Below are 23553 nucleotides of genomic sequence, written 5' to 3' on the forward strand. Positions count from 1 at the left end.
CTGTGTTGACACTTGTGCTGACGGTGCAGACACAGCAGTGGGTGAACCACGGGCCTTACGGCCCTCTGGGTGCAGGCACTGAACTCTCCTCACAGGCCTCCACATCACAGGCTCCCATGAAAACAGACAATCCAGTTTCACTGAAGAATGCCTTTGATGAAGCAGTAACAGTAATTTTATTAAATCTTGACCTCTTATAATATCCTGTGTGACAAAATGGGCAGCATGAACCATCGGTCACGTATGCTGCAGACCGAAGCACAATGGCTGTACCGGGAAGAGCACTGGTGTGACTCCGTGAGTACAAAGCTGAATGAACTAGTTGCTGGTTTTGTGGATCAGCATTTTTACTTGAAAAAACAACCCACAGACTACAATTATTCAGACTTGGGTATGTGGCAGGCATTTTCTCCAAATTGAACAAAATAAGACTATCTCTTCCAGGGAAATAACTGACAGTTATCTGTTCCCAATAATAAAATTTGGGGAAATATTAAAATTTTACAAAACCTGTATCTGCCACTGCAGCTTAGCAGTTTTCCAAGACTAAACACACTTTTGATAAGATCAGTGGTGATATTAACAAATGTGATGTGTTTATATTATACAGTTTAATGTATGTCAACATTTGTAAAAATCTGTATTGAGGGACCAATATTTTCTAAATTATCAATGCACAGTGTACCAAAAAATCATGCAGTGTACCAAAAAATCATACACTCAAGTTGCAATATATATCAATGGATTTTTTTAAGAGTTTTATTTATTTATTTTGACAGAGGGAGATCACAAGTAGGCAGAGAGGCAGGCAGAGAAAGAGGGGAAGCAGACTCCCTGCTGAGCAGAGATCCCGATGTGGGGTTCTATTCCAGGACCCTGAGATCATGACCTGAGCCGAAGGCAGAGGCTTAACCCACTGAGCCACTCAGGCACCCACCAATGGATTTTAAAATAACAGAGCAAGAAATGTTTATTGATAATGGTTTCTAATTTTGCATGGTAGCCAATCTTTAAGAAACTACTACCTATTTAGTTTTGGTAAATATCAAAGAATATCCAAAATTATTTGAAAATGCTATCAAAATACCCCCTTCCTCCTCTAACTACATATCTGTGTCAAGCCTGATATTCTTCATATATTTTAACCAGAGAAATACATCATACTAAATTGAACACAGAGGCAGATAGGGGAATCCCACTGTCATCTAAATAAGTCAGACATTACAGAGATTTCCAAACATGAACAACATGCCCCTCTTCTTGCTAATATTTTTTGGTTTGGGCAAAAATTCTCACTTTTTGCAAAAATATATTACTTATGTCAATATACAATGGACTTATTGTTGTTTTTAAATTGATTAATAAATATTTTTAAACATTCTTACTTTTAGTTTTTAATATGGTAAATATTGGTAGATATAATCCACATAAAGAAAAACTCTTTACGGTCCTCAATAATCTTAAGGCCAAAAGTTTGAGAATCTTTGTCATACACTGTTAACACATTTTTACATGTTCTGCATACTTTTTTTCTTCTTTAATAAAATGGGAGTAATGAAATAATATTTATTGAAACTTTACCTTACATGAGTCTCATGATAGCCAGATGATGTAGCTACTATATCTTCATTTTTCCCCCCATGATGAAGAGTTTTTATTTAATTCAATAAGCAACATGGAAACACTGAAATCCTTTAAGCAAGAAATCCTGGATCATTCTAAAATGTACTTAAGAGAATAGATTTTTTTTAATTTAATTCATTAACATATAATGTATTGTTTGTTTCAGGGGTACAGGGCTGTGATTCATCAGTCTTATATAATGCCCAGTGCTCATTAAAACACGTATGCTTCCAAATGTCCATCACCCAGTACCCCATCCCTCCAACCCCCTCCCTTCCAGCCAACCTCAATTTGTTTTCTATGATTAAGAGTCTGCATACTGTCTAGAGTCTTGGCTAACAAGCAGACTGTCTTAAGTCTATGGCAGTCTGCACCTACACAGAGGCAATATGCGTAAGTGAAATGTACTACAAGCTTTCTTAACCAATGAAAGCCTAAAATGTTAGCCTGACTGAAATGTGTTCTGCAACAAGTGATGTTTACTATACTTCACCCTCACTTTTTGCCAGGTATTTTGTATTCTGGCAAATGATCCTGACCTGTGGAGCTGACAGAAGTTGCATAACAGGTAGTGATGAACCTGGTACAAGGAACCAAAGATGAAGTATTATAAAAGATGTCTGATGTTACTTAAGGCATCTCTGAGTATATGATGAAGGATGGAGCTATGATTAGTAGAAGACTTCTGACATTTTGGAAGATACAAACATCACTGCAGACTGAGAGGATGGTCCACAGGGAATGAATCCTAGCTGGAAGAAACTCTGGGGTGGCGGGGATGTTTTCACATGAGCAACTGCTGTCAACAGGGAGAGACTTTAGACAAAAGTGGGTGAGGGGCTCTCTAAACTAGGACATTTTTTAAAATTTCCATGGATGTGACCTTCAACAGACTTCAGAAAAAAATTTAAACCTCTTTCCAGTTTTTAAAAATATTGGATTAATTAGTCTCTTAAGACTGGTCTAAGGAGTGGTCCCACTCTACTTGAGCTATACTCACAATGTCACACTGTGTTATTACACAGTTGTGACACTTGATGAAATAACAGCATTGAATTTCCAACCACTACCATTCATGGCTGCTGATTTTCAACTAATTCTCTGAAGATTCTTCCGAAAAATTCTACGGAGGACAAGAATTTCCTGAATTCACTGCTTCTGGGGTCTCAACTTCTTTACTGGCAAGGCTGTTCTAAAGTAAAAGTATGTGTCTAATACTGTCAGTTTGTTAACTCTCTCAAGATCAAAATGCTAAATGAAAGGAAACCAGTAAGTAGACATCCTCTAAGAATTTTTTTTTTTATTGGACAGACCTTTTTTTTTTCACATCAGCAAATTTGTATTTTTAATCCCTTTTTATAAACATAAAAATTGTGATGATATTTGCTAAAATATGCTCTTCCTATAATCCATATGTGAGGCAGAGTCCCACCATAGAGGACCTCTGTGGTATCTATCCGGCGATGGTAAAGAATGAACTGGTATCAGATCAACAGCTGAGTCTATCATTTGTGAAATTAGGAAACAGATTTTCTTTGCTGACTTCATGTCTTTTTTTTTTTTTTTAAATCCTCACAAATGTAAACTACCCTTTCTTAGGTGGTAGGAAACCAGATACAGAGGGAATCAATTACCCAAACTTTAATAGAAAGAAAAAAAAAATCCTCCCACAGTTTAGGTAAATCGGCTTAACTAATAAGTAATTAATTAACTTTCCACATTTAAGACCAAATTCAGCTCAAATCAGATGGTGTTTTGAACACCACCCAAGAACTGACAACCCCTCTGAAACCAGTAACTCTCAATTATAATTGAAGAAGGATATCAGAGCCTCCAGATGGTCTAAGGGACCTTCTCAAAATGCAAGGGTGAGATTTATGTGTGCCAGACAGTCCTTACCAAACAAAAGAGGGGGGGACTTGAAGTGAGGGGACTACCAGAAATGCAGCAATCCTACCTCCAATTGCCTCAAACATCACTACTGTAGATAACATAAATTCAGAATCCCTATTCTAAATGAACTAATGTAGATGAGAATTTCAGTGGGAGTACCACGATTTCCCCCAAACCAGCTAGTATTTCTAGTCCCTTGTTCTGTAGAACTCATTGCAATTAAATAATTTTGTGTCCCAGCACATCACCTTGTTTGGCACTAAATCACATGGTTTAAGTATGAAGATCCAAATGAGACTTTTCATTATAAATGCTTCCACTATCAAAGTGCGAAAACACATTTGAAAATGTGCCACATACTGTTACTGGGGGGAAAAGTCTTTACCTATTGCACCATTACCTTGAGTCTGACAACAGTCCTAAGCATAACATTTTAGAAGCGCTTGGTGATTTAATGTTTAAATTCCTTCCTGAATAGTCCACATTGAAAATACAGTGGATTAAGCTTAATTTCTCTAAAGTTTTCATCCAGTGGCTGCCACCTTTCATGTAGGTCAAACTACAGGTTTTTTACTAAAAAGTGAATCCTGCCAAAGCAGTTACATAATTCAAGTTAGAGCTGAGAAACCAAAGTTCGCAAGACTTTTTTCAGAATGCTAACGTTTAGGCTCATAATTCTTTTCGTTTTCATTTCATTTTTATGTGATCTTTTCTTTTTATAGATTTTCTCAGATGCTGGAAAGTTATCTGCTATTTCAAGGAATCACAAGTAGCACAAAAAACACTTCAGATATATCTAACCTATTGATAGAACTATACAGAAGTCAACTTTTCAGTTCAAGTTCCCTTTGAAATTACTCCACAGAAAGTCAAACAAAAATAAAAACAGAAATCTCTTGACAACCACTTTCTTTCAAAAATGTAAGAGACTCTCTATGTCTACCTTTCATGCATCAAGACTTGGTAGTAGCCAAGGCTACAATGATTACCTACTCAGCATTCCATTTCTTTTCCTCCTTCATAACGAAGCCACTAGTTCAGGTTTCCACCCCTTCCCACCATTCTAAGTCCTAGGGATGGGCCCTAATTCATTCAAAACAACTTTGCCTTTGACTTCAACTTAATGGCAGTGAGGACATGGTATTCTCCTGGAGACTGTTACACTAGGCACAAGGATGCACACAATAATTATTCACCCACCACCCCTCCCCATCTTAAGGAAACTGAGTAACAGTGGCCTTCCCATGGCCTCCTGAATAAATCCCAAATTCAACATTCAAGGCTCTCTACTATTGTTTTACTGATTTTTTAGCCCTTTCTCCTTTCAACACATCTCCTGCTCTAGCAGCTAGACACTTGGCCTTTCAAGAATATGCCCCTGCACTTTCCACTTCATAGCCTTCATCCAGGCTGTCCCTTTGACTTGGAAAGAAGGCCCAACCACTCCCATGTCAGCCAATTCAAATCCTACTCAAAGTTCGGATCAAAAGTAAACTTTTCTATCAAGTCTTCCTTGATATCACCATTAATAAATGGCACTCATCATACATTCCTTGTATCATTAATCATTTTATATGCTTACAGCCTGTTTTAAAACCGCAGACTCCTTACAGGCTGCAATCTCTTATGCATCTTTGTCCCCCACCATCCCTCCCCACCAGACAGCCAAATTCAGAAGGCAGCTCAGTAAATGTATGTTGAACAAATGAACATTATTGTTCATTTCTGAGGGTGAAAAGTACTTCTACAAAACAGATTATCATGAAGGCTGAGTTGTCCTTGGACGTCTTTAAAAACACCCTAGGAAAGCTGAGGAATAGTTCTGCTGAAGGAAAGGAAACAAATCAGATGACCTTGTAAGGCTGCTTCTGCAAATTACATCAACTCTTGAAAAGTACTGCCTAATAATTCAAAAACAGACTATATACAAATGCTATTTACAAAAAGAGCAGCATTTATTATAATAGATGAAGGTTAAGAACAAATTATTTTTACCAAAATTGCAGCATCTCTTATAATAATATTTATACCATTTTTCAGTTATATCCAAGAAATTGTACAAAAAGCTCATTTACGCTAATTATTTCACACTTGAAAGAAGTAGGACAGAGAAAAATGCCAGCCACTTCAAATGGGCAACCAGACAAAATTAATTTGGAAGCACATATTCATGTCACTGAATTATTGTCTACACATCATCACCAAAAATATACCTACTGAACTCCAATAAAGTTACCTGCAATTCTGATGATTTCCTTCACTGGCATTTATGGAAAAAGTATACAAAATTTTGTATTCCTTTCTCCCCTACTAAATAAATTTGAACAATTTAAGTCGACTAAAATGAAGTTATTTCAAGATCCATGGGTATATTATCAGTTCAAATAAGGCCGCAAAACTATGGGAAAAATGTTGGTACCTCCAGAAACAAACAAGTTTAACCACAATATTTCATAAATCACTGAACCTGCTCTTTAAATAAAACCTTCAGAATAAATCTCAATAAATCTCATTAATTAAATGGGACAGAAAACATTGCAAGGACAGTGCACTCACAAAAGAAAAAAGCACAGTATAAGATGAAAAATCAGAGTTCAATATGATGACTATTCATAGACAATAAAATGTAAAAAAGATTAAATAGAGAATAGAAAATGAAATAGTTTTAAAAAAAAACATTGAAAAATTAAGCACACATTTAGTCTTTTTGTTCTAATACTGTTACACTCTGTATTTCTGTAAACCAATTTAAATGCTTTGGGGAAGAAGCTAGAGTACAAAAACTATATTGTTTTCGAACACAGTGTAGCACACTGTACAGTTATTTTTAAAGTAAAGATCACATTTTCAGTCAAACCTGCATATGCTTGTTAAAGGTTAGGATAAAGCTACAATTTAAAGTTTTCTCATTTATTTTAAAGGCACCTCTGTTTTTCCCGGAGACGCCGGATAACGGAAACTGATTCCAAAGAGTATTTCTTCCCGGACCCAGTAAGTGCGGGAGTGGTAATCTGAAAAGCACAGCGGGGTCAGAAGCAGGTCCGGGATCCGCGGAAACCGAGAAGCGGGCGCAGTTACCTCTAGGATCTGGGACACCTGAGAAGCTCGGAGGGGGAGGGGGGACGGGGGCGCAGGCGGGACAGCAGCGGTGAGGGTGGGCGCGTGAGCCCCGGCCGACAGCAACGAATATGGCCCCTGGCAAAGTTGGGTTCGCAGGACCTGGCACAGGTCACCCAGGGCCCGCCGGCCCAGCCCGGCCCCAGCGGGAGCAGAGGGCTCAGGCTACTCACCGTGCAGAGAGAGGAGCAGCAGAGGCGCCAGCGGAGAGCCCGGAGAAGTCATTCCGGGGCCGCGGGAAGCGCGCTCAGCGCCCGCCCGGGTCCTCGTCGCGAAGGCGGAGACGCGGGCCGGGCTCTCGGCGCTCTTGGGGCAGCCGGGTCCGACCGGCCGGGCCGGCACCGTGGGACGCGCAGCCGAGACAAGTGCAGCTCCCGCGCCTTGCCCCGCTCCGCAGACGCGGAGCTGCGACCAGGCGCGTCCCGGGCTCGCGGGCCTCGTCCCGCAGCGCCGCGGCCACCTAGCGCTGCCCCAGGACCCGACGGCCCGTCGCGCCGCCGGGGGAGCCACTCCCCCCCCCCCAACTCTCGCCCAGCTAGTCCGGCAGCAGCCCGGCTCCACTCGGCTCCGCGCCGCCCACTCTCCCCGCTCGGTCTCCCGGGCAACCGCGGCTCCAGCGCGACGCCTGGCGGCCCACCCGCGGAGCGAGCGCGGCGCGCAGCTGGCGCTGCCGCGGCCACCTGTGCGCGGTGCCGCCCACTCCCCCGCACGCCGCTGGGAGCGCCGCTGGGGACCGTCCAGAGGACGCCCTCCTGGCTTGCAGGCAAGTCCCACCCCTGCGGTGAACTACTCCGCAGACAGGGGTGTCAGTCTTGATCCCCAGAGTCCGCTAGGAAGGACTTGCCACAACCTTCGTTGAGCAAGACTTTTTTCTGTTTTCAGATGATTTCTATGTGTCCATTTCCTCTCTTCTGTCACCTACATAATCTGGCAAAAATCTGATTCTGGCAAAATTAAGAATTGATGAGGTTTGTTCTATTCCATAGTGTTTAGTTTTGTTTTGTTTTCTTTTCTTTTCTCCCCACACCCACTACCCTTTTTTCCTTAAAAGAGCCTAAGGGCTGTACCGTGCTTCTCATTTCCCGTTTCTGTCAAAGACCCTACCATCGTCTCTTGCCCCTTTAGTAAAACTTATCTCAACTTCTAATATTTAAAATACTCCACTTTAAACGTTTTGGCTTTCTTAAACTAATTTAAACGCTTCGTTAACTAGTGAGGGGTTGATTTTATTATGGTCATTGTTACTTTGGGTTTTTATTTTTGGTTTCCTGTTTGTTCTGGTTGGATGGAAAGGGAGACCTTCTTGGCATTTGAAACTATTTTACTTAAATATCTACCTTCTCTTTTATAAAAACTAAACTTCATTCCTTTTCCATTGGATCGCTGGTGTCTTAACAGCCCATGGTCACTTTCTGCTTCAGCCTCCGATGGGAACCTTCTAAAATTTTTGGAGGTACCTTCCATGGGGAATGTCAAGCCATTCTGGTCAATTTCTACACAGCAGAGATTAAGATTCTTGGGGCCACTCGGAAATTTTGAACCCCCATCTGGCAAATATAATACTCCCAGGGAAATTAAGAATTAAAATAGTATGCACAGGAGAAAGGCAAATATGTAAAACATCCATACGTTGGACAAAAACTGGAAGATAAGTTTAAAAATAAACAGTGTCAAGATGGTGGAATTATAGATGCACCCTTTTATGGAAATTGGTGATGTTATAATTTTATGTAAGAGAGAGAACACATTAAGAAATGCCAATCACCTTTAATATCAATATCCTGAAAAGATATAGTTTGACTATGAATTGAAGATGCTTCAACTTTGTTCACAACTTCCAATTTGTTAGAATCCCTTGCCAGACCTCTAATGGCCAAAATATATATATGTGTGTGTGTGTGTGTGTGTATGACATATACATTGACATTTATATATAGAGAGAGAGAGAGAGATTGACATTAATAACAGAAATTTTACATTTCAGCTGTGATTTCATCACTGGGCTCCTTCTCATTCTTTTAAATTCCACAGCAAGAACTAGATTTTCTTTCTCCATCCAGTTAAATTCCTTGTTTTGTCCTGTACATTTTACCACATTCAAGCCCGGTCCCAAATAGGGCAGGAGTAAGATAAAATATGTTTTTTAAAGGTTTTATTTATTTGAGAGAGAGAGGTCACAAGTAGGGGGGAGGGGCAGAGGGAGAAGCAGACCCCCTGCTGATCAGGGAGCCCAATACAGGGCTCAATCACAGGACCCTGGGATCATGACCTGAGCCAAAGGCAGTCATTAACTGACTGAGCCACCCAGGCACTTGCTTAAGAGTAATATAAAGAGAAAAGTAAGGAAGCTGTCAGATGGCAGGTGCTACTCAGAACAGGTCTTCACTTCACTATAACCCCAGGTTTAAATATTTTTTTTAAGATTTTTATTTATTTATTTGACAGAGAGAGATCACAAGTAGGCAGAGAGGCAGGCAGAGAGAGAGAGGAGGAAGCAGACTCCCTGCTGAGCAGAGAGCCTGATGCGGGACTCGATCCCAGCACCCTGAGATCATGACCTGAGCCGAAGGCAGCAGCTTAACCCACTGAGCCACCCAGGCGCCCCCCCCCAAGTTTAAATATTGAGATAGAATATTCATTCTTTAATTAAATAAATAACCTAATAACCTAGGATGAAAAACTCTGATAAAGCAAGTTGCCTGATATATTTCTTAGCACATCTATTCAAGTATTTACTAAGTATCTAACTGTGTAAGACATGGTTAACTTGAAGGTTAAACATAAAGTATAAAATATGACGCCCACACTTTAAAAAACTTACAGTTGTACATGGGATATATCCTCAAGGTCATGAATGAGAGAAAGTGAGCTCGCTCTCCTGCCTCTGTGTCACCATAAGTTACTTCTACATTCTACCAGCAGGAGCTGGTGAGTTATAGGAGGAGTAGCCCTTTTCATAGAAAAAGAAATGTAGCTTCTGAAGGAAGAGTGGGAATAATCCGATTTCAGGCAGCAATCTGGCGGCCCAGAAGCTCAGGGCAGATGGTAGACGGTGGACTCACAGGAAGCCAGTTGGGAGTACTGAAAACTCAAAGTGCAGTTCACAGAGCATTCCAAAAGGACACTCTCACAGGAAACAGAGAAAAACATTGCTTTTTAATTTACACAGATAATACCACTAGCATTATTTCAAATAAATTCGTTATTAGTAATGATGAGTTCCGCCAGTTCTTTCATCCTAATCTGCTTTATGACCACAGTAGGATTTCTTTAAATCTCTTAAGTATTCTAAGTTCTAAAGCAACAGACAACATCTTACATTTGCATAATACTTTATAAACTTCAAAATGTTTTCACATATATTATTTCTTCTGATCTTCACAGCAATCCAGGGGGTAGGTCAGGCAGGTATTATTACCCCCTCTTCGCATATTAAGACACTGAGTCTCTAAAAGATCAAGGGATTGCAAATACCAAGGCAAAACTAAAACCAGGTTCTTCTGACATTCATCCTATAGTTGTTTCCTACCACACCATGAAGTCTTTCCCTTTTATCTCTTTACAGACCAACATCTGAAGGAATTTATATAAACCATAGTGTCTTAAAGCTGTCTGGGGGAAATACTACCATTGTCACCCCAAAATGTATCCCCCCTCCATCCCACCACCACCACATCCTCCCTACCCCCACATAAGTAGCCCATACAATTTTGGCCATGTTGGTGCCACCCCCACTTCTAAGCATGTTATAGTTGGTCTCTCTGACCAAGGAAGAAATGGAGGGGGAAATATCTGGGATCAGGAACCACAGGGTGAAATGCTCTGATATGGTGTAATAATAATCTTGGCTTGAAAACATTAGTGAAATGAGAATATGGTCAATTTCTAAATCTCTAAATATGGATTATCCCAATCCAAATGTTAATCCTAGACCAGCTTCTATTCTCCACCCATCAAAATGCTGGATCATCTCTCTACAGTCAGCTATTCTGCATTCAAGAATGGAAAATTAATTTTAATATTAGCTTAGGAGAAAAACAATTAAGAAAGAAAAACAGAGGGAATTATAAGGCTTTCCAAAGCCAATTATAAATTATTTTTAATTAGCAACTTTTAAATTATTAATAGTACCTATCTCTCTCCTTTACATACATAATTAAAAGTTAATTGAACTTAAGTTTTTGAGGATGTTTGTCTATTCAATATTTTATTAGAATATAAGAATAAGAATCTTAGAGTTAGAAAATACTTTTGAGGGGGCGCCTGGGTGGCTCAGTAGGATAAGCGTCTGCCTTCAGCTCAGTACTGGGATGGAGCCCCACATTAGGATCCCTGCTCAGCCGGAAGCCCGCTTCTCCCTCTGCCTGCCACTCCCCCCATCCTATGCTCGCTCACTCTGTCAAATGAATAAATAAAATCCTAAAAAAAGAAAGAAAGGAAGGAAGAAAGAAAGAAAAAGAAAATACTTCTTGGTCCTTGTTTGAGTCAGTAACTCATTCTGTAACCATTATAACCAAGCTGCTTAGGATTATATATAACCTAGAGTAGAGCTTGGCCTTTACAGAAGTGAAACTTGAAAGGAATTCCCCTTTTTCCTTTGTAAAAAAGCAATTAAAACTCTATAATAACAATAGAGGATCCAGGGTGGCTCTGTCTCATGGGTTTAGCATCAGACTCTTAGTTTCAGCTCAGGTCATGATTTCAGAGTCCTGAGAGCGTGCCCTGCCTAGGGTTTCATGCTCAGCATGGCGTCTGCTTGAGACTCTCTCCTTCTGCACCACCGCCCCCAACTCGCACATGGTCATTTTCTCTCTCCAATAATAAATAAATAACAATAAAGGAATGGGGAAGATGATAATGGAATTATTAGAATAATTAACAAGTCAATAACTGTTTATTCTGTTAAGATATAAAGAAACCATTTAATTTTTTTTTTAAGATTTTGTTTATTTATTTGACAGAGAGTCACAAGTAGGCAGAGAAGCAAGCAGAGAGAGAGGAGGAAGCAGGCTCCTGCTGAGCAGAGAGCCCGACGTGGGGCTTGATCCCAGGACCCTGAGATCATGACCTGAGCTGAAGGCAGAGGCTTTAACCCACTGAGCCACCCAGGCGCCCCAAACCATTTAATATTTTAAAACCACCTTCTCAAATGTTGGATCAGTTTATAACCTAGATATACTGACAGTTTAGACTTTCTGACCAAACCTGATTGTTTGGGCGGTTTCTGCCCCCTCCTCTGGTAGAGCGGGCAAGATAGGATTTACACAAAGGTAAGGAGCATTTCCATCCTGGTCACCATAGTCTAATCCCTATCACCACTGTGAATATTGCTGAAGCAAAATTTCACATCTCCATCCATTCGAGGAAAAATTGGTTCTTTTCCTTGAAATTCTTTTATTATGAACACATTTATTTTCAGACAAAGTTACTTTCTGAGCAGGACCCATCGGGACAAAATGCTCGGAATTCATTCTAATGGCAAATCTAAAATATTGCCACTATGATGTTTAGGACTTGAAAAGGGAAATAGCATAAGAAGCATTTTATGTCACCTCAATTCTTTGTATTCTCTTTCTTATAATGCAAGGAAAATAATTTTCAAATATTCTTCAAAGTCTCCTTACCAGTAATCTAATCTAATCTCTTTGCACCTCTCACTTGAGTTTCAATATTGGTACTGGTAATCACTTATTTTGGTTGGTTCAAACTCTGAGTTTTCCATAGAAGTTTTCCATAGAAGTTGAAGTACAGTTCAAACTTTTATTTCTGGCAGGAAAACAGAGTGGAGACCTTGACTTAAAAGAGAAATGTGAAATTATATTTGTTTAATCCTAAAAAAATTGATGAGACTTCAATAAAATAGAAATTCAATCCAAAAGATACATGGAGGAAGGAATTCTTCCACAGTCTATTCTCAACATAGCATCTATTGAATCAGATCAGATCACTCTTCTGCCTAATGACTTCCTGCCTCATTCACAGTGAAAGTAGAAGTCTTTACTATAAACTACAGCACTTGTGTTAGATTTCTATTGCTGCTATAACAAATCACTGCAAATCTAGTGGTGTAAAACAACAAAAACTTTTTATCTTATCTTTCTGAGGTCAGAAGTCCAAAATGGGTCTCACTGGGATAAGATTAAGATGGCTGCAGTGCTGTTTCTTTCTGGAGAATCCTTTTCCTTACCCTCTCCAACTTCTAGAATCCACCTACTCTCCTGGGCTTATGGCCCCCTTCCTCCATCTTCAAAGTCACCAATATCAGGCCACATCCTTCTCGCATTGCTGTTTCTCTGACTCTCTCCCCTACCTTTTCTTCCACATTTAAGGAGCCTTGTGATCACAGCGCCCATCTGGATAATCTGGGACAATCTCTTTATCTCTAGGTCAGTTGAAGGGCAACCTTAATTTTATTTGCAACCTTAAATCCCTTTTGCCAAGTAAGGGAACATATTTTCAGGTTCTAGGAATTAAGAAGTGGGCATCTTTGCAGGGTGGGGGCCATTATTCTGCTTACCACAAGGCCCAACTTGATCTAGTCCCTTCGTTGTCTAATTGCTTCTTCTCCTTTCCCCTCATTTAATCAGGTCTCACTACAATGACCTCAATGTTCCTTGAACAAACAGGAACATGTTTGCCTTGGAAACAAAACAAAATTATTCTTTCCCTAGGTCTTGCTTAGCTCTCCATTCACTTCCTGTGGGTTTTTTCTCACATGTCACCTGAAGTGAGTCCTTTGCCGACCATCTTTTCTAAAATTTAAAATGAGAGATGGAAAGAGTGAGATCTCAAATAAAATCATAATTTAAAAGGATACATCACTACAGATGTTATAGAGATTAAAAAGATAGGGAGGAAAATGAACAATTTTAAGCTGATAAATTTGAAAACTTAGAATAAAAGGACAAATGCCTAAAGAAACATAACTTATAAATACTTGCTCAAAAATAAACAGAATATTCCCATATAATTAAGGTAATTAAAGCAATAATTTAAAATCTTCTTATAGATAAAACTACAGATCAAGACAATTTTATAAGGAAGTTTCACCAAATGTTCAGGAAACAAAAAAAATCCATCTTTTGCAAATTACTTGACAATACAGAAAAGAAGGAATCTCTCTTCAATTCATTTTGTGGTGCTAGAATTATATTTATTACCAAATACTGACAAAGATAATGGAAGAAAGGAAGCTAGGCCAATTTTCATCACGTAGAGATGAAAATTAATATCATGCAAATGAATATTAGCAAATCAAGTTCAGTGATATATAAAAAGGGTAATCAATTCATCACACCAATTGGATTTATTTCAGGAAGATTGGTTTAACATGTGAAAATTAATGTTATTCACTACATTGAAAGATTAAGAAAAAAAATCAGATGATCATTTCATTAAGTGCGCACTGAAGGCAAAGCTTTGAGAAACCTGGATGCCACTCTCAGAGAACGGTAAAAGCAGTATGAAGAAGATTGGGGTAGTCAAATAATTTTAAGGGTACTACATTCCTTAAAGAAAGAAGATAAGATACCTAAATCCCAAAATTCTGGACTCAAGGCCTGGACTGAAACTCAAGTACTTTCTAAGAATGTGCTAAAAGAATGTTACCTCTTAAAGATGCAGAGTTGACATAACTATGGCCTAATAAATAGTTTCAGAAATAATGTCTGTATCCTCTATCTCTGTCTCTTTTCTTGCTGTGTCATTTACATATTTACACTTTCAACTAACTTCCTGTTTTTTTCCTCTTCTTGTTTTATTTAGGGTGTGATGGTAGCAGGTAATTTTATAGTCAGTCCACAGACTGAGGAATCTCAAGACGAGAATCTCAAGACAAGATTGTTCTTTTAAGAACAACCAGAAAGAAGAATGGACATCACCACTGGACTTAAATCTGGGAACCATAAATAATAATAATAATAAGACTTTGGAGGCACCTGGGTGGCTCAGTTGTTTGGGCATCTCCCTTTGCTTAGGTCATGATCCCAGAGTCCTGAGATTGAGCCCCACATCCGGCTCCCTGCTCAGTGGAAAGTCTGCTTTTTCCTCTCCTTCTGTCCCTCCCCCAATTCATGTGCGCTCTCTCTCTCTCTCTCTCAAATAAAACCTTTAAACAATAATATTAAATAATAGTAATAAGACTTTGGATTATCTCCTGAAGTAGAATTGAGTGATTTTACAGTCATGAGAAGATACACACATTATATATTCTAAAACTGTAAATATAAGGGAGAAAGATATTATTAGATGTTGGGCATTTGAAGGAGCAGACTCTGGGGAGGATTGCTAAGTATTTTTTTACTGCTAAGCCTCAAGACTCTCTCTCGGTGTTTGAGAATCCCCCAGTTTTATTCTCACTGGGAACCAAAGTCTACCTTCCAGCATAGAAGCCAAAAATGCTTCCTGAACTCCTAGCAACTACAGTGTACTCACATAACACAAAGTTCAGCCAACTGGAGAGGCTCACCTCTGGATTTTAAATCTTGAGCAGATGTTGCAAAAATTCAGGGATAAGAAAAGGATAAGAATAAGGAAAGGATAAAGAAGAATTCATTCTACTGTCCACTGAACAGAGGCCAGGTGTGGCATCCAGTACTTGGTACCAGCAGTGGTTGTCTCTGGGCTGCTCATACGATATCATTCTGGTGACTTGGCCTCCTTTAGTTGCTGCTTGTTTTCTGACTCTTTAGACTTCCTGTCTTTTCCATAAGCTACCCAACATCCTGGACATTTCTTGCTTTAATTAACCACCATCAATTTCTGTTGCTTGCCAACATTGTCTTCAGAGTTAAAGTGTTCTAAGGTTCTTGCCTTTCTAGAAGGAGGTTAGAGAAATTCATGAATTTCTACTTCGAAAAAGGTGAGGTCTTTCTTGAGCAGAGCCAGCAGAGATTATCCTTCTAAAGAGGTAACATCTTGGCTAATAGTCAAAAAAGTATGAAGAAACGAGCCATGAAAAGAACCAGAAATTGTAAAAAGATGGCCTCCAGTATGGTAACATACCTGATCAGCATGTGGATCAGAGCCAGTGTCACATGTACATTTCATATTTAAGTTCATTCCATGTTTATGCATATTTGTTATGTGCTGGGACCTTGCTATCTGCTTTAACATGCAGAGTTTCATTTAAATCCTGTCAACAACCCTGTGAAATAGATAGTTTTCCCCTCATTTATCCAGATGAATAAAACTAAGATTTAGAGAACCTTTAAACTTCTTGGCCAAAAACATACAGTTCTTAAGTAATAAAACCCAAATGACAAAACCCAACCTTTCTGACTATAAGGGCAGTATTCTTTCCACTATACCCTAATACCTCTATTTGAATGAGCAACCCCATTGGCAGTTTGGAACTGGTCCTATTTTTGCTACTTTTTAGTACTAAAGAATTGTTTGTTCAGATTTTAGCCTGTCTTCTGAATCTGTTAATGAACACTCTTCCCTAAAAGATACTTACACAACTGAGTGAAGACCACCACCCCTTAAAAATTAATATTAAATTTTATAGTTAGTGCACTTGAAAGATTAAATAATACCTGGATTTTATGTGCTATTAATAATAAAATTAGTAATAACCCATAAAAATTGGGACTCAAATTAAAAACAGTGATCCATGCTGTGTTTCTATGGTAACACAATGAAGAAAATATTAGATGGCCTGAAAGATATTTAATTCCAGTAAGTTGGTTCATAGCTTTAATATCATTTTAGAAAATCCATATATATCTAATCTTTATTACCCAAATCCACATATTACTACCATGGAATCCTAATGGAAAAGTATTAGACCCTTCTTAGTGCAACATTTCAGACCTTCTCATCCCCACCTCTATTCCAGCCTCTGCCTCAGGCTCAGATCAGCTTCTCACAGATAGAACCTGACAGAAAGTTCCTTCACTATGGCCTACACCAAGTACCTCTCCCTACTCAGGACACTGCTGCCTGGGACATGGGCAGAAATCTGGTGGGACTGATGTGTGTAACCTGGAAGCACAGGGATGTCCACACTTAGGGCCCACTCTTGACCCATGCAGGATGGGAGCCAATGGATAAGCCTACTGCCTTGCATTCTCCAAGGGGGCCAGTACTTAGTCCCTCAGGTTCCTCAGAAGGCCCTGGCATGATCAGCAGTGGCCAAAAGACAATGACTACATCCTTGAATGGCTTTTCCTCCTTCTCTTTTTTCATTCCTTCACCAGTTAGCCCTGCTCCCTGAAATTACTTCCTAACTAAACTAACCCTACATAAACCTTTGTCTCAGGATAAACCTCCAGGGGAACCTAGACTAAGAGACCTACCCTTAGGTAGATTTTATATGCCTACATATATGGTTCTTACTATGATTCTATTATAGTTTTTTAAATAGCCAGCTCTTTCCAAAGTACATGTGAAAACTATGGAATAGTACACTTTTTTTTTTTAAGATTTTTTATTTCTTTATCAGAGAGAGAGAGGGGGAGAGAGCGAGCACAGGCAGACAGAATGGCAGGCAGAGGCAGAGGGAGAAGCAGGCTCCCTGCTGAGCAAGGAGCCCGATGTGGGACTCGATCCCAGGACGCTGGGATCATGACCTGAGCCGAAGGCAGCTGCCCAACCAACTGAGCCACCCAGGCGTCCTCTTTTTTTTTTTTTTTAAGATTTTATTTATTTATTTGACAGAGAGAGATCACAAGTGGCAGAGAGGCAGGTAGAGAGAGAGAGGAGGAAGCAGGCTCCCTACTGAGCAGAGAGCCCGATGCGAGACTCAATCCCAGGACCCTGAGATCATGACCTGACCCGAAGGCAGCAGCTTAACCCACTGAGCCACCCAGGTGCCCAGTACACTTTTTCTTGTCCTGGAAATTTTGGCAGCTCTCTGTAATGTATCTTTCTTGAAATCTAGAATCAAATAAGGCAAATATAAAACACAGGTTTGGCATTTGAAATTCTAAATGATAAAAGGTTTGCTTAATGTCAACTCTGTTACATATGTTTTTAAATAACTTTTGGGAAGTCATTTAACCTATCTAGTCCTTGACTATATAACCTTTATAAAAATGGAATATAGGGACACCAGGGTGGATCAGTCAGTTAATCATCTGCCCTCAGCCTGGGCCATGATGCCAGGGTCCTGAGATTGAGCCCCTGTTGGAGCCTGAGATCTGCTTAGGGCTCCCTGCTCCATGGGGTGGTTGCTTCTCCCTCTCCCTGTGCCCATTCCCTGCTCACACAAGGGCATGCGCCTGCGCTCTCTCTGTCTCTCAAATAAATAAATAAAATCTTTTTTAAAAAAAAAAAGGAATATAATTCTTACCTTACAGGTTGTTATAAGAATCCAATAAAGTAATATATGTCAAAATGCCCATTACAACCTCTGACAGATAATCAACCTAGCAAGTAATGTTAGCTGCTGTTATTACCATTATTAGATTATTGATTTTATTAATCATAGATTATTGATTTTACTATTGATTTTATGTTTGAAAGTCCACCCTCATGGGCATAAAACATCCATTTCATGGACTTAATATTCCACCAAAAATTTTTCATTGCATTGTATTCTGTAGCCATTAAGCAAATATTTGAATTTATTTAATTCTCAGAATAGAGATAACTTCACAGGATAAACTGAAAAGACCTCTGAACAGATCTTTAAAATGAGACACTTTAAGGCATCATTGCTTTAACAAATACGTTTGCCTCGCAATCAACCCTACCCTGTCCTTCCACCCTTAATGAATATACATAGGTTTCATGTAGTCCTTCATCAATTCAGTAAGTACAGAGAAATCCCCATATGACGTGTTAAGTGGAAATGAAGCAATTAGATCATATAAAATGCATGTTTGCATTATTATAAGGTTAATAAATGGCTGGGTTACTAAATTGTCTAGCTCCTCAGGAATTCCAGAGGTCCTATTGCTGGATCCAGATATATTCTTGGGCTAGCTGTGGTTTAGCGCCACCTGGTGGCAGACCAAAATAAAGCTTGGCTACTGATTGCCTTGATTTAAGAATACTTGGCCATCCATCAGAAAGGATGAATACCCAACTTTTGTAGCAACATGGACGGGACTGGAAGAGATTGTGCTGAGTGAAATAAGTCAAGCAGAGAGAGTCAATTATCATATGGTTTCACTTATGTGTGGAACATAACAAATAGCATGGAGGACAAGGGGAGTTAGAGAGGAGAAGGGAGTTGGGGGAAATTGGAAGGGGAGGTCAACCATGAGAGTGTATGGACTCTGAGGGGTTTGAATGGGCGGGGGGATCGGAGGTTGGGGTACCTGGTGGTGGGTATTATAGAGGGCACAGATTGCATGGAGCACTGGATGTGGTGAAAAAATAATGAATACTGTTATGCTGAAAATAAATAAAAAACAAATTTAAAAAAAAAAAAAAAAGAGGGGCGCCTGGGTGGCTCAGTGGGTTAAGCCGCTGCCTTCAGCTCAGGTCATGATCTCAGGGTCCTGGGATCGAGTCCCGCATCGGCCTCTCTGCTTGGCAGGGAGCCTGCTTCCCTTCCTTTCTCTCTCTCTGCCTGCCTCTCTGTCTACTTGTGATCTCTCTCTGTCAAATAAATAAATAAAAATCTTTAAAAAAAAAAAAAAAGAATACTTGGCCATAACATACTGGGACATGCCCTAGTCTTCCTAAGACAAAACTGCCTGCCATTTAACCCTCTAACCTCACTCCACCACATCCTTCCTTAGAAAGTGAGCACTTTAGCCTCCAGCCCATCCCCATACCTCCAATATGCAAAAGGGCTGAACATGGGACAGGAAGTAATAGCCAATTCCATTATATGTTAATTCTCATTATTTATGAGGCAGAGTATAATGTGGTTTTACAGTATTTACATATCCCAGGCCCTGTCCAAGGTTCTGGTGATATATTAAGTAGCAAAAAAATCTAAAGATCTTTTCTCTTATGAAGCATCCAGTTTAGTGGAAATGCAGAAATGTATCACATGATCCTACAAACAAATGCAACAGTGGTATGAAGGAGAGTTTACGTGCTAAAGCAGGACTGTAACAATTTAAAATAATTAAAGAGATCTCAAAAGAATTCTCTGAAAAAATGATTCTTCTAAAAAGACAGAAGGTTGACTAGCAATGGAAAGGTAGATAATTTCTGACTCAAGAAAAGAATGTGTAACAGATATTTTGAAACAATTAAAATTATGCATTTTTAACTTCCCTTTGTAAATAATATTTTCCTTCAGTCTTCCCCCTTTTACATAAAGCCATGAGTTTTGTTCCGCAGAAGGCAGAACAGGCACCTGGGGAGGGAAAGTGTCGTTCTGCTTTGAGAATGATGGTTACTTCTTTGAGCCCATGGCAAAGTCTCACTTTCTAGTAGACAGTCTTCAAGAAAGGGAAAAGTTCTACCTACTTTTGTTGTTGTCATCATTAATGTTTGTAGTTTTATTTGTTTTTAATTCAAATGCCTCCTTTTTAAGTATCAAGAGACAAGTCAGATGGAGTCAAACAAAAGGATTCTATTGTTAAGTCATCCTTCCAGACAGGTCAGGTTTTCATAAATGAGGTTCCAACCCTATCAAGAAGGCTAGGGAAGCTCTTCAAAGAAGAACCCAGGAAGAAAGAGAGAAGGTAAGAAAGTCCTATTGGAGTGCCCTCACTTTTCCTGATAGTTTCAGTTACTGCAATTTAGAAAATGAGTGGTGGGAGAGGGATGGCTGGGGAAAAAGTATTCATGGGTAGAGGCCAGAAGATGGTCGCACAGAACTGCACCCACTCCATGACAGTGATGAAGAAAGAACAGATTAGAGTTATCATGTTCTTGGTTGAGTGAGGAAAGGAATGCACTCTGAGTCACTGAGAACACTGGTGAGCCCTCACATTGGAATGAAATGCCCACAGACAAAGGACTACAAAGTCAGAAATATGTTCTCCTACATCTTCTTCTAAACACATTATTGTTTTACCTTTCACTTTCATATCTGAAATCCATACAGATTTGATTTTTGTACATGGTGGGAGGTGGAGATAGCCAGTTAACCCAGCACAATTTATTGAAAAGGCTAACCTTTCCTTACTGAACTACACATTGTAGTCTTTGTCATAAATGAGACAATTGAATATATGTGGGGTTCGATTTCATTGGTCAATTTCTCTCTTCTTGCATCAGTGTTACACTATCTTAATTACTATAGGTATATAATATTATACTATAGGTATAGTATACTATACTATACTATACTATACTATTATATACTATAGGTATATAATAGTCATGATATTTGGGAGTATAATCCTCCAGTTTTTTTCTTTTTTATTAAGTTTTGTTTTTCTTAAGACTGCCTTTTCTATTCTTGCTTCTTTGCATTTCCGGTAGATTTTAGAAATAGCACCTACATTTCTACAATAAAATCTCCTCTATTTTTAATTTTCTGAGGAATCTCCACACTGTTTTCCAAAGTGACTGCACCAATTTGCATTCCTACCAACAGTGTAAGAGGGTTCCCCTTTCTCCACATCCTTCCCAACACTTTTGGTTTCCTACCTTATTCTGACTGGTGTAAGTTTGTATCTCAATGTGGTTTTGATTTGAATTTCCCTGATGGTCAAGATACAGAAGTAGTGAAAAGAAGGGCCATATGTACCCCAATGTTCATAGCAGCGATGTCCACAATAGCCGAACTATGGAAAGAGCTGAGATGCCCTTTAACAAATGAATGGAGAAAGAAGTTCTGGTCCATATATACAATGGAATATTACTCAGCCATCAGAAAGGATGAATACCCAACTTTTGGATCAACATGGCTGGGACTGGAGGAGATTATGCTTAATGAAATAAGTCAAGCAGAGAAAGTCAATTATCATATGGTTTCACTTACTTGTGAAACATAAGGAATAACATGGAGGACATTAGGAGGAGGAAAGGAAAAGTGAATTGGGGGAAATCGAAGTGGGAGATGAACCATGAGAGACTGTGGACTCTAAGAAACAATCTGAGGGTTTTAGAGTGGAGGGGGCAGGGGGGACGGGTGAGCCCGGCAGTAGGTATTAAGAAGAACACTATTGCATAGAGCACTGGGTGTTGTACATAAACAATGAATCTTGGAACACTGCATCAAAAACTAATGATATATGGTGACTAACATAGCACAATAAAAATACATTAAATGAAATAAAATAATAAAATAAAATATCCTGGGATTTTTATTGGGATTGGGTTGAAACTGTAGGTTCATTTAGGAATATGATATCCTTATGATATTCATTCCTCCAATCCAAGAACATGTCAGATCAAGCAAGGCAGTTAAGGTTCTTTCATTCCTCACAATAATATTTAGTACTTACTTGTCCACTTTTAGTTATATTCCTAGTTAAATTTATCCCTAAATTCAGCTGACTTTAACCGTTTGATGCTATTGTCAATGGTATCATCTTTCATATTTCATTTTCTATTTGTTTTTTCCTGGTATATAGAAAAAATAACTCTTGTACATCTTACTTCCAACAATCTTACTAAATTCACTTATTGATTCTAATAGTTTGTAGTCTTTTAAATGGTTTACATGCACAACCATGCCATCTGAAAATAATAAGCTTATATCTTCCTTTTCAATCCTTCTTTCTCTCACCATAATTACTGCACTAAGACCTCTAGAAAATGTTGAATGGAAGTGTTGATAGTAGACCTCCTCATCTCACATCCAATATCAGAAGAGGAGTTGTGAACATTTCATCATTTAATATGATGTCTTCTATAGGTTATTTTTTTTAACAAATATATTTACCAAATTGAGAAAATTCCATTTTATTTCATGTTTACCAAATTTTTAAAGATCATTAATGGCTCTTAAATTTTCTGAAATGCTTTCTCTGTATTTGTTGCAAGAGCATAAACTTTTTTTTTCTTGATAATGTGTAAGTTACCTTAATTAAGTTGTGAATATTAAGCTACCATTGTGTCTGTGAAATAAATCCCACTGGTCATGTAGTATTATCCTTTTTTAAAGTGTTTTATTAAGAATGTCTGCATCTATGTTGATGAAAAAGGTTGACCAATAATTTTCTTTTCTTGTAATTTCCTTGTCGAGTTTAAGAATCAAGGTTATATTGACCTCATATAAAGTAAGGTATTCTTATGTCTCTATTTTTTTTAAAGATTTTATTTATTTATTTGTTGGAGAGAGAGAGAAAAATTGGGAACACAAGCAGGGGAAACATCAGACAGAGTGAGAAGCAGGCTCCCCACTGAGTAAGGAGCCCAATGCGGGACGCATGACCTGAGCCGAAGGCAGATGCTTAACCATCTGAGCCACCCAGGTATCCCTCTTCTGTCTCCATTTTAAAAAAGAATCTGTGAAAGACTTGCTTTGTTTCTTCCACAAATGTTTGTGAGAATTTACTTGTGCACCCATCAAACCTGGGTTTTCATTATGTAAAGTTGTTTCTTCATGGACAATCTTTTTAATAAATATTACACTATTGAGGTTTTCTATTTATTCTCTAGCAGCTTTGGTTGGTTGTCATTTTTCAAAAATCTATCCATTTTATCCAAATTGATTGGCTCCAAATTCATAATAGTCTTCAGTGTATATGTGATGTCTGAAAAATCCATCATAATATCACCATTTTAATAACTGATACAGGTAATTTGTATTTACCTTTTTGTTACAATGGTGGAAAATAATAGGGTAGTGGGATCCACCAGGATTAAATAATCCAGGATGATATACTCATTTCAAATTAATTCAATTACACCTGGGAAAACCCTTTTTCCAAACAAGGTAACACTCACAGGTTTCAAGGATAATGACACGGATATGTCAATTTGGGCATCACCATCCAGCCCATTACACCTTGGTCTATAACAGTGTTACAATGAGGTGCAGGATTCTTTTTGTAGCATTCTTTGTATTTAACATGCTTGTAGTGAACTGAGTTCCTTAATCCATGGCTTGATTTA

General features: G+C 38.9%; 1 protein-coding gene across 3 annotated transcripts in view; it reads right to left on the bottom strand.

The window, feature by feature from the left end:
* Positions 1 to 7204, bottom strand: part of IGSF11 (immunoglobulin superfamily member 11) — a 133860-nt gene extending 126656 nt beyond the window's left edge. For 2 of the 3 annotated variants that reach the window (XM_045088411.1, XM_004761390.3), the window contains exon 1: positions 6807 to 7199. In XM_045088411.1, the coding sequence (XP_044944346.1) occupies positions 6807 to 6858 (52 nt within the window). In that variant the 5' untranslated portion in view covers positions 6859 to 7199. Of the gene's footprint in view, positions 1 to 6806 lie in introns of all 3 variants that reach the window. The other variant, XM_045088412.1, reaches the window with a different exon arrangement.
* Positions 7205 to 23553: the final 16349 nt, after the last annotated feature.

The sequence above is a fragment of the Mustela putorius genome, unplaced genomic scaffold, assembly GCF_011764305.1.
Source record: "Mustela putorius furo isolate JIRA1106 unplaced genomic scaffold, ASM1176430v1.1 tig00003834_pilon_pilon_pilon, whole genome shotgun sequence".
NCBI classification, from domain to species: Eukaryota; Metazoa; Chordata; class Mammalia; order Carnivora; family Mustelidae; genus Mustela; species Mustela putorius.